General features: G+C 33.2%; 1 protein-coding gene and 1 long non-coding RNA gene across 2 annotated transcripts in view; both read left to right on the top strand.

Annotated features, from left to right (window-relative positions):
• Positions 1-12,500, top strand: part of LOC137646108 (uncharacterized) — a 193,408-nt gene that overhangs the window by 79,289 nt on the left and 101,619 nt on the right. The gene's annotated exons all lie outside the window — the stretch shown is intronic.
• The window catches only part of LOC137644761 (protein starmaker-like), a 14,059-nt gene continuing 13,287 nt past the window's right edge, over positions 11,729-12,500 (top strand). Inside the window, exon 1 of the mRNA XM_068377658.1 lies at positions 11,729-12,046. Within this exon, the coding sequence (XP_068233759.1) occupies positions 11,729-12,046 (318 nt within the window). The remainder of the gene's footprint in view (positions 12,047-12,500) is intronic.

The raw sequence follows: 12,500 nt of genomic DNA, 5'->3' as shown, positions 1-12,500 counted from the left end.
AAAGGAATCAAGATGAGATTTTCTCTAATTTTTTAGAATTCTCCAGAAATTGATGCTTGACATATTTATTAACTCAAAATTTGATTTTTCTCTAATTTTTGATAATCTAATTTCTAATTTTCTTCTTTTCAGGCAAAGAGAATAATCAAAAGAAGCCAAGATGAGATTTTTCTTTGATTTTCTAGAATAAGCCAAAAATTGAGCTTGACATAATTATTAACTCTAAATTTTATATATTGTTAATTCAAAATTTGATTTTTCTCAAATTTTTTTTAATCTAATTTCTAATATTCTTCTTTTCCAGGCGAAAAGAATTATCAAAAGGATACAAGATAAGATTTTTCTCTATCTAGAATTCACCAGAAATTGATGCATGACGTATTTATTGTTAACTCAAAATTTTACATATTGTTAATTCAAAATTTGATTTTTGTCTAATTTTTAATGCCCCAATTTCTAAATTTCTTTGCAGGCGAAGAGAATTATCAAAAGGAATCAAGATGAGATTTTCTCTAAATTTCTAGAATTCCCTAGAAATTGATGCTTGACATATTTATTAACTCAAAATTTTACATATCGTAAATTCAAAATTTGATTTTTTTCTAATTTTTAATGCCCCAATTTCTAATTTTCTTTGCAGGCGAAGAGAATGACCAAAAAGAGGAGAGAAGATGAACAACATGAATCCCGAAACCCTTTATAATGACATCCCGTTCCTTGGCGAGCCCTCGGGCAGGCCCTACGAGCGCACAGGCAGATCCTACGTCCCCGTGGACCAGTTCAGGGTCATGACGCCCCCCAGATCGAACGGATACGCCTATTCGCCGCCCCCATTAGGCGGTCATTCGGTAATGAGGCGTCCTAGAAACATGAGTGTGAGTCCAGAATATGAGAAGGATTTTCATACGCTGTTCTAGTGATGATTGTGTACTTTAAATGAATTAGATTATTGTATTATCAGTAAATAGGGACATTATTTTTTTCTTTAGGCTAAATGATTTCGATATTCATTAAGACTGTTCTTAATATTCATAATAAACCGGGTTAGAATAAAGTTTTTTTTTTTTTTTCAATTTGGTTGATTTCCATAAAGAATACCTGGTGAGATTTTACCAAAATTGGGTCTTGGGGCTAAATTATTATTATATTCCATAAAATTATTCTTCATAGTATTCGTAGAAAACCGGGTGAGAATGAAAGTTTTCTTTAATTAATAATTATCATAATCCATAAAACTGTTCTTCATTGTATTCTTTGAAAACCGGGCATTTTACCAAAGCTGGTTCTTGAAGGTAAATTATTTCCATATTCCATAAAACTGTTCTTCATTGCATTCTTTGTAAACAGGGATATTTTACCGAAGTTGTCTTGTTAAACTGATATTTAAAGCTTGACGCAACGGAAAACAGAAAGATACGGAAGTTCTCCAAGTGTTTCCCTCATATTTTCATTATAAGCTATTATTCGATACTAACATAGATATCCCATGGTACACTTGAGTCCTAAAGCCCTGTCCAGACGATCGAGCATGCCCGACGGGCAAACAGTGATACCAGGCCACAATAGTTAGTGAAAATAAGGGTTGATGACGTCAGAAGCGGGAAAACTGAAGGCAGGGATCTGGCAACACTGTATGATGACAGATCCCTGTCTGTGGTTTTCCCGCTTCTGACGTCATTAACCCTCAATCTTACTAACTATTGTGGTCTGGTATCACTGTTTGCCCGTCGGGCATGCTAGATCGTGTGGACAGGGTTTAATATACATGATCCCTTATATATAAGGGATTCTCACGGTAGACGATATTGACCCCAGGGGGATATAGAACAGTTTGTTTGGTTGTAGATTGCCTGCCACTTGTGACCAAACAAGGTCGCCTGCAATTCTGATATCTGTAGAGATGTTTGGTGAAGCCTTCGTGCAATGTTTGTATGTATTTGTGTGTTTGTGGTCGATCAACACTTCAAAATTCAGAAAAGTGGTGTACGAGACAAATCAATTAAAAATCCTTGTTCTATAGCCTGCAGTTTGCTTGGTTTAATTGGCATAACAAATGAATTACCAAAAAGCGTAGCAGGTCAAAAATGCAAAATAAAAAATCAATTGATATATTTTCTATAATCTGTAAATAATTATATAACTCTTATGTAAGTAACATTAATTTACTTTACAGCATAATACATTACCGTATTAGCTCCTGTATTACCAGAACTTATATACATGAAATATTCAAATCAAATTCTATTTAAGTGAGTATACATTAGGGACTTGAATGCTTTCATTTCATTTATTCGTTAAGGAGCTTAGTCTGATAGCAGTATCTATCCAAGTCTTACGATAGAAAAAATGTAGATAATTAATTTTGCAATACCTAAGAAATATAATGAAATGAATAAATAAATGGTACAGTAGAAAAGGTTCCTTAGACCCATAGGACTGAATACTCTCACACACTATGCAGAGACGCCATGTCAGATTCCTGCCAGTCAGAACTCCGGTCTTTACTGCCAACAAGACCTCTGTGTCAGACGACAATATGAGAATCTTCCTGAGAATTGATACTCCAACGGTCTTCCACAGAGGTCCTTACTCTTTAAGGTGTCCCTCGTGCCGAGTGGTATCGTGTTCTTAGGAATATTTCATTCACTCAGCCTCTCATTCACACAAGTGGATCACTCATAGTTTAGTTAAATGTAGATACTGTAGTTCTTCCTTTGATGTCAGTTTTCTAGGCATGAATTTTTACTCTAAGCACGCTTGTCAAAGAAACATCTAGATTCTGAACTTCCAATAGGGCGCTATATCTTACACATCTTACATAAAGATTTTTTAATAGTTGATGTAGTATTTTCTCTTTCCTCTGTATAGTAAGTCCCAAGGGTCTAGGTTGCTTATTTCTCAACAGATTGACGCCATTCGCACTCGTAGAGCGCGACTAGAAGCTCTCACTTCGAAATTCAAGCTTCCACCCATTGTAACGAACGGCGCAGACGTAGATCTACCGCCCCTAGATCCAACCAGCTCCACAATCTCCATCAGATCCGGGTCCGCTGACTCGCAGGACCGGTGGATGAGCGCTTCTATGCGACCGACGAGTACCAAGGGCCACCCTACAGTACCTTTTGTGTATGCGGAGGCTTTTAATCTTCCCACACTCAGTCTTAATCCGATGAAGTTAGCTTTTCCTCTTCTCTAGAGTAGACTCAAGTTTTGTTTCGTTGGATCTGTTGTGGGTTTGATATGATTTTCAAGAGTTGGTTTACTATCTTCATTACTTTTTGTTTGTAATGTCATTAAAACTGATAAAATGCACTGACTGTGATGAGCATCGTACTTGTGAGTGGTGATAAAATTGAATAAACCTGTTGACATAAAATATCAAAAGAATTGTTGCTTGAAATACAGCTATGTGAAATTTCAAAATTGACATAAGCAAATTAATATAGAATGACAATAGTAACATAAATATCTTGACCAAAGAATTGTCTATTGAAATTTATTTCTTTAGAATATTTATTTCTAGGCATAAACTGAGGAATTGAGTAGACTAAGGCGTTGAGCTAAATTAGAATCTATAAGTCAAGAGAATATTATGGTAGAATATTTGATAAAGGAGAGACAAAATTGTTCACGAGGAAATATAAAAAAGAATTATAAGAATAAAGTAAACTTAAACAGTTAACGACGTACACAAAAATAAGGCATACCAGGTAATTTAGTTGAGAGCTTATGTAGCTTAAAGAGCACCCCTGAGAGTCGGTGCAAATGTGCCTCTTTTGAAAAAAAATTAGTATAGTACGTGCTTGAACTAGAACTAAATATTTGGAGTTTTCTATTGCCAAGATTTACTGTACATTTGCGTTATTTCATTGTGATAGTATTCATATTCATTAGATTAAATTATGCTTTATAATCAAGGTAAAGGGTAATTCATCTCCCCTACATTACTGTAGGCCCTAGAGCCTTTAAATATGTGGCCCCGAACATCCGAATAATTGAAGATATTAGGCCTTCAAGAGGAAATTGAAGACTTTCTTATTCTGCGACTCTTTTAACAGTGATGATCAAACAGTAAGCGAGCAATACGCATAGTGAAATGTTAAATGCTCCCGAATGAACATCATAAAACGACCGTGGAGGTCCTGCAGAGAGTAGGGTTCCCCTGCTGTGCAGGACCAGATAAGCAGCCCTTAGGTCGGGAGCACACTAGCGACTCTGTGGCGCCACAAAGCCACGCCACGCCTGTGGCGGGGATGAGCGACAGAGAGCCAAAGTCGCTTGCCACAGTCGCTAGTTTGCGCGGGAAAACTTGAAAACAATGGAAACCTATGGGAGACCACATCCCCGCCACACGATACTGTGGCTTTGTGGCGCCACAGAGTCGCTAGAGTGCTCCCGGCCTTAAAGTAAAGTAAAGTATAAGTAAAGAAAAGTATAAGTAAAGTAAAGTATAAGTAAAGTATAAGTAAAGTAAAGTATAAGTAAAGTAAAGTATAAGTAAAGTAAAGTATAAGTAAAGTAAAGTATAAGTAAAGTAAAGTATAAGTAAAGTATAAGTGAAGTAAAGTACATTGGATACTGAAAAATATCTCTTCAATTTCAATTCATTTTAACTATGCGCTTGCCAGTAAGGTTTTAAAAAAACTATGCCACAATAAGAAATCATTTCATGGAAAAATCTTATGCTCATTTACTGACATTATTGTATACTATGTCATTTTAAATTGGTCATTCTCGCACAAACTAATCATGCATGTCTATTAACAAAAAATGTTCTAATCTCTTATGTCAACAGGTTTTAAATGTACACGGTAGATGATCAATTATTAAACCATTAAACACTTTGGGACAATTTTCTTAAATCGTTTTTGAGTTCATAGTTATTTATTTAGATTTGGTGTGCAGACCAACCAATGTTATTAGACACTAATGGTATTTTACATTTTTTAATTTGTGTGGTTTTGTGGGCGGTAGGTGATATTCTAATTTAATTTCTATATATTTTATGTAATTTTGCAAGATGAAGCCAAAATTAACATTTTCCTTCTTGTGTATTCAATTGAGCTCAGAACTATATGCCTGTAGGAATATACATTCTCAAAAAAAAATAGCTATGTTCTCTTAAAATGTTAGAACCTCTATGCAAAGTTTCATATACAGTATCTTATTTAATTTTGCAAAATAAAGCCTAAAATTAACACTTCCCTTCTCATGTATTCAAAACTGTATTGCCTGATACTGATTTCTACAGCAGGGACCCCAGACAGAAAATGAAGTAATGTCAATTTTGAAGCAATTTCGAACCATATGCCTAAAAGGAATATCAATTCTAAGAAAAAAAAAACTTCATGTTCTCTTAAAATGTTAGATCCATCATGCAAAGGTATCCCTTTCACCCCCAATGGACGTACCGGTACGTTCTTGCAAAACACTTATTTACCTGTTTTTTGCATATTTTTGATAACTTTAAGAGAAACTTCAGGCATTTTCCAAAAGAATGAGACCAACCTGACCTCTCTATGACAAAAATTAAGGCTGTTAGAGCAATTTAAAAAAAAAAAATTATAGCAAAATGTGCTTGAAAGTTCAACATACCTTGGCGGTAAAAGGGAAAGACAATTCATTTAAATTATAATGTTAAACATGAAAAAAAAAACGACTGTATTATTGCGTGAAGGCGTTCTTGAACCACCAAGCGAAGAGGTACGTTTAATAAATTTGACCTTGACATCGATATCTTTGCGGCATAGAAAGCTGTTGAATTAAGGTCATGATCAATTCCTTTTCCTTGGTTTTAAAAGAAAATGCTTCTTGTAGAAAAAAAAAAAAAGAACGATTCGTTTATTTAATCATGTTTAAAATTCCGGTTTTCTGAAGTATGAAAAAGAGCGCGGCAAAGTCATGATCAATTCCTTTTCCTTGGTTTTAAAATGAAATACTTATTGTAGAATAGGGAACCATTTGTTGATTTCATTGATTTAAAAAATTCCAATTTTCTGAAGTATGAAAAAGACCCCTTCAAAATTTCAATCCGGTTTGAAAAAAAAAAAAAATTCTTTGTTTCTGCTTTTTTTATCTGATCTGTTTTCATATTGAAACCTTGAGCCATTGCTTCCATTTCCAAGATGTAAAGCTATACTGTAGCTTTGATGTGTGTTTCTGAAATCATATCTCTAAGCTAGATGAATCTAAACTGTTTTATAAGCTTTTTGTTTGGTTGTAAGGCTTAATAGTACAGTAAGAAGCTCATCATACAAAAAGTATGGTACTTATTTACTAAGTCCGATTGATTTTCATATTTTTTACAGTAAAAACTTGGGAGCCTTTGTAGTTCGTTGGGGCAGACTGAAAAGCCATATCTTCAGAGTTAACAGACATGAACACCACCTAACCTAAGGTTCCCCACCTAACCTACACCTTAAAAATAGTAATCTTGATACGAAAATATCCGTAAAAATATACTATCCTCAGTCGTATTTCAGTAAAATACAGGCGACCGTAAATTTTACACAACTTTGTTCAATCTTTTACTGGTTGGTGACCGTAATAACACTCCTTTACGTCAATGTACTCGTTTTTAAAACGGTAAATGCCTGGCAAAATTTATTCTAGGATTTTTACCGTTTTTGTGGTCATTTTTTCACAGTGTAAACTAGGAACCATATCCTTACGTATTTATATACCGGGGGTCTACGCCCCCTGGAAACACCCCTTAGACTACCATCATATTAGCTTATCCTGTCCCATCGAACTATAGGCACCACAAAACTAAAATCACGTACAGTAGATTGATTGATTGATTTGAAGTTCTCTGGCATCCTGACATCGAAGGTCATTGACGCCAATAACGTTTATTATAAATAAAGATTAAAAGATTCAATTAAAACCAGGAAAGTAAATATGTTATTAAAGTTAAATAGCGTCAAGAAGACCTGCTTCTCATATAGATTTAAAAATGCCACTAGCATTGTACGACACATGATGTCCAAGAATCTTGGCAAGGATGCCCCTGCCATCCTCACCCCGAGCCTCAAACAGATATCTATTTCTTTCTGTGCTATAAGTGCGGCATTAAGTTGTAAGAACTAAATTCTTTATTGTGTAACGCATTGGGAATTCAACCATTTTTTTTCTTCTTCCTTACTTTAATCTAATTATCGTAAAGACTTTATAAACGCGGTGATTTATTTCTATGTACTATCATATCATAATCTTATTAGATCATTAACGCAAAGCAGCACTTAGAGGACTTATGTTGCAGTTTGACATTGCTTATCTCATTGCGTGAAATACGTTTTTCTTATAGTTTTAATCCTTTCTAATATTGTTTAACTTGTGTGATGGAATATGGCAACAGATGCATTGTGTTTTTTCTTCAATTTCATATTCTCCCTTATAACTCTTTATGTTTAACTTGTGTGATGGAATATTGCAACAGATGCATTGTGTTTTTTCCTCATTTTCCTTCTCACTTGTAACTCTTTTTCTCTGAATAACTACATTTTCATCAGTACATTTAAAATAACTAAATATTCTTATAAGAGGTATTACAATTTTAAAAGTTTTAACCTTTTACTGTTCATTTAAACAATTTAATTAAATTGTATTCGCTTTGTTTACAACCAACACCAACCAGCTCCCCACCCCCCCCTCCCCCTTTCAAAAACACCGTCTGGTTATACAACTAATTAAAAAAGCCCTTTTGCTTGCCAAGTACTCTCAGGAAAACTTTTCTATCTGTTTCCTCATTTCCTTTCCTCACTGGGCTATTTTCCAGGCTGGGGCCCTTGGGATTATAGCATCCTGCTTTCCCAATTAGGGTTATAGCTTAGCAAGTAATAATAATAATAATAATAATAATAATAATAACAATAATAATAATAATAATGCTTTTACCTCCCGAAATTCACGATAGATAATCCAAAGATTTTATAAACTGGACCAAATTCACTTTCCGGCCATTTCTGATATATTTAAAAGTTATACAATTTTTTTTTCACCAAAGAACCCGACTGACTCGGACATTTTACGATCGGTCTCAAAAAAATAAAAAAAATGGCGATTTCGTATCCTTAATAACACATAAGTTTTAGTTTGACCGATCCTCTAAATTGTCTTGATAATAATTTCTATACGCTGTTCATTTACCAAGGGAGCAGTTTATCCATGGTACGGTTTTATTTTTTCAATACATCTTATACTTATTTCTGATATATATATATATATATATATATATATATATACTTTTATTAGTTCACATTAAATGTCACCTCTAACTATTCATTGCTTCAGCACTTGATGTAATTACTTCCTTGTACACATTCAAGTTAGTCTTTATTGCATGACACAGGAATGTTGAAATCTGTAGTTTTTATCTTTGTTGGAATTTAAAACAATCCTACCTTTGAATGTGATATTTTTTCCCTCAAAACTTAAATCATTATTTTAGATTTGTAACAATTACGAGGCCGGTGTTAATCTACTATAGGTTATTTAAAGCAAAAAGTCACGGAAAATTGTGAAAAGTATTTCATACAAGTAGAAAAAGAAAATAAATTGCTTTAATTACTGGCAATAATAAAGGAAATTTGCGAATTATTTTTAATATGCAGTAGAAAAAGACCAATTCTTGTTTTAATTAATGCCAATATCATTGAAAAACTGCGAACTGTTTTTATACGCAATAGGAAAAAAAATTCTTGCTTTAATTAAAGCAAATATTCACAGAAAATTGCGTATTGTTTTTTAAAAGCAGTAGTAATAGAACAACTTTCGTTTTAATTAATTTCAATAGTCACGACAAGTTGTGAATTGTTTAAAACCATTCGTTTTAATTAATGCTAATAGTAACGGAAAATTGCGAATTGTTTTTTATACGCAAGAAAAAAAATAGTTCTTACTTTAATCAATAAAAATAGTCACGGAAATTTGCGAAACGTTTTTCATACGCAATAGAAAAAGACCATTTCTTGTTTTAATTATTGCAAATAAGTCAAGAAAAATTGAGAATTGTTTATATATGCAATATCAAAAGTACCATTCAATTCTTGTTTTAATTAATGCAAATAATCCCGAAAAATTGTGCTTTTTTTATACGCAATAAAAAAAATTCTTGCTTTAATTCATGCAAATAGTCACGAAAAAATGCTAATTATTTCTTTTATAATAACATTACTTGCATTGTTGTAGTTGCAAATATTCAAAATGGAAAAAAAAAATCTTTCAGCAATAGAAAAAAACTGCAAATTCCATCTGGCTTTAACTAGACCCTCTGCAATTTTCATGCTTTAATCACACCTGGAAAGCGTAACACACCTTCATCCATTGCATTAAGATTTCGCCCAAAGGAGAAATATATCTATACTCAATTTTTTTCAATGAGGCGCATTTGCACTGACTCGCAGCGGTGCCCTTTTACCTCGGAAAAGTTTCCTGCTATCTGATTGGTTAGAATGATCTCGTCCAACCAATCAGCGAGCAGGAAACTTTTCCGAGCTTAAAGGGCACCGGTGCGAGTCGGTGTAAATCTGCCTCACTAAAAAGAATTGACTATATCTAGCATGCTGTCATTTCAGTCTGCTTCTCAAGGAATCTAGAATCATAAACTTCTTAACGAATTCTGCAAATTGCATGCGATTATTGCTGTCATGCACGTCAACTAGATGTTTTGCTAGTTTCAAGGTAGGTTATTAATAGTGTCTATACTCCTTTTTTTTCTTTTTTTCTTTTTTTTTTTTTTGAAAGAGGCGGATTTGCACTGAGTAGCAGGAGTGCCCTTTTAGCTCGGAAAAGTTTCCTACCAGCTGATTGGCTAGAATTATTTTGTCCAACCAATCAACTAGTAGGGAAAGTTTCCTAATAGCTGATTGGCTAGAATTATTTTGTCCAACCAATCAGCTAGTAGGAAAAGTTTCCTAATAGCTGATTGGCTAGAATTATTTTGTTCAACCAGTCAGCTAGTAGGAAACTAATCCGAGCTAAAAGGGCACCCCTACGAGTCAGTGCAAATTCGCCCCATTAAAATAAATTGAGTATAATTAGTAATTTGTGCATATATTTACAATATACCTAAGAAAAATATTCCATTAGTAATATATTAAATATATTGCTTGAATTTACATTACTATGAAATTTTCTGGCTGAAGGTATGCCATTAATAGTGTCTAGTTATTAATTTGGGAATATATTTACAATATACCTTAGAAAAATATTCCAATAAATATCAAATATATTACTTGAAATAACATCACTAAGAAACTGACTGGCTAAAATAAGACAATATGACAGTTAAATCAAACAAACTGAAAGAAATAAACTAGAAATAGCAAAAGAGAAAGTGATATTTTTTAACTATATTAAGATGTAAAATAATGTACTTATATTAATTTTGCTTTCCACTTTTCTCTCTCTCTCAATGCTTACATGTTGGGTCAATGGTTCCATGGTAAGTTGAGGCATTGTAATGTAATGAATAAAGTACCTTGGGTAAATAACAAAATGTGAACGTTGAAGAAAGCCTTCTTAGCTATGACAAAGTAGAGATGTAGGTTAAGCAAGGAGTAGCAGTGCCGGTATACATCACTATTTGGAAAAGAATTTGACTTTCTATGGAATGGAAGAATATTATATATACAGTATATGTATGTATGTGTGTGTATATATATATATATATATATATATATATATATATATATATATATAGACTTGTGTATATATATATATATATATATATATATATATATATATATATATATATATATATATATATAGAAATAGCGCTATATTTCAGATGTTACGTGACAGCCTTTACCGGTTGAACTAAGAAAAAAAAAGAAAAAAAATTTTCTTAAATGTTTTTCCTTTGAAATACATTATGATAACGTGACACCAAGTAGCTAATTTTGATACCACAGATTTCCCTCTGTAAATTATCCATGTCATCAAAATAAACCATACATATGTATGAAAAGAATAAAAAATTTTATCATTTTTATCATCATCATCTCCTTCCACGCCCATTGACGCAGAGGGCCTCGGTTAGATTTCGCAAGTCGTCTCTATCTCGAACTTCTAAATCAATGCTTCTCCTCTCATCATCTACAATTTTATACGTGACTTATACAATTTTTGATACTAGCTATTGCCCTCTGTAAGTTATTTCTATCATTAAAAAGAACCATACATATGTACGAAAAAGGGTATCAAAAGTATCAAAGAATTTTTTATACTAGAGATGTCCTCTATAAGTTATCCCTATCATTAAAAATAACCAACATATGTATGAAAAGAGTAAAAATTTTTATACATAAAAAATTTTTGATACCAGAGATTGCCCTCTGTAAATAATCCCTATCATTAAAAAGAACCATACATATGTATGAAAACAATAAACATTTTTATACCTAAACGTAGCCATTAACCCAAAACCATCTCAAATTAATGCATCTCCACTCATCTTCTCCTACAATTTTATACGTAACTTAAACTATTTGATAGAGATTGTCCTCTATAAGTTACCCCTATCATTAAAAAGAACCATACATATATATATATGAGAAAGAGTAAACAAGTTTATACAACACGTAACCAATAACCCACGACTTCATCTCAAATCAATGCTTCTCCACTCATCTTCTCTTACAATGTTATACATAACTTGAACAATGTTTGATACTAGAAATGGCTATCTGTATATTACCCCTATCATTAAAAAGAACCACACATATGTATGGAAACAGTAAACAAGTTTATACAAAACGTAACCATTAACCCACGACACCATCTCTCGACAGGGTACAGACCTTACCACAACCCACTTCCGGACATCAGCCGGGAAAAACTCATAGAAGAAGAAGAAGAGCCAATACCGGAGACGGGGTTGGATTCTCCGCCTCCTCCGACGGAAGAGGATACTTTTAAAGTGAGCAAATGGGTCGAACAGCTTCCGGATGAAGATAAAGATGCTAAGGACGAAGAGAACGATGAGGAGAATGAGTCACAGAAGGAGGAAGAGGAGGATATTGTAGAGAATTTGGAGGGAGAAAAGGTTGGTTGATTAAATTTTTTTTTATGAAAATGCAGTCTTTTTTTTTCTAAATACGTTGCCAATTTTACTATTTGATTACATGGTAAAAGGAGTCTTCTGAGAAAGAGGATATTGTGGAGAATTTGGAGGGAGAAAAGGTAGGTTGATTTGAGAAACTTTTTAATGGAAATGCAGTTTTTTTTTTTTTTTTTTTTTTGATAAGTTTACTTTTTCATTATTTGATTACATAGTAAAATTAGTCCTCTGAGGAGGGTAATATGTAGAGAACTTGGAGAGAGAAAAGGTCTGTTGATTTGAAAAACATTTTACTGAAAATGTAATTATCTTTTTATTTTTGGTCTTGGTGTGTTGCCTTTTTTACTATTTGATTACATGGGAAAAAAACACTGAGTGCAGACCTCCACCACGGCAGCTTATTTCCCGAAACCAGTTTGCCTTTCCCAGAATAAATCTA

The sequence above is a fragment of the Palaemon carinicauda genome, chromosome 8 (assembly GCF_036898095.1).
Source record: "Palaemon carinicauda isolate YSFRI2023 chromosome 8, ASM3689809v2, whole genome shotgun sequence".
NCBI lineage: Eukaryota > Metazoa > Arthropoda > Malacostraca > Decapoda > Palaemonidae > Palaemon > Palaemon carinicauda.
The sequence above is the reverse complement of the archived record's forward strand: the minus strand, read 5'-3'. Positions and strand labels throughout refer to the sequence as shown.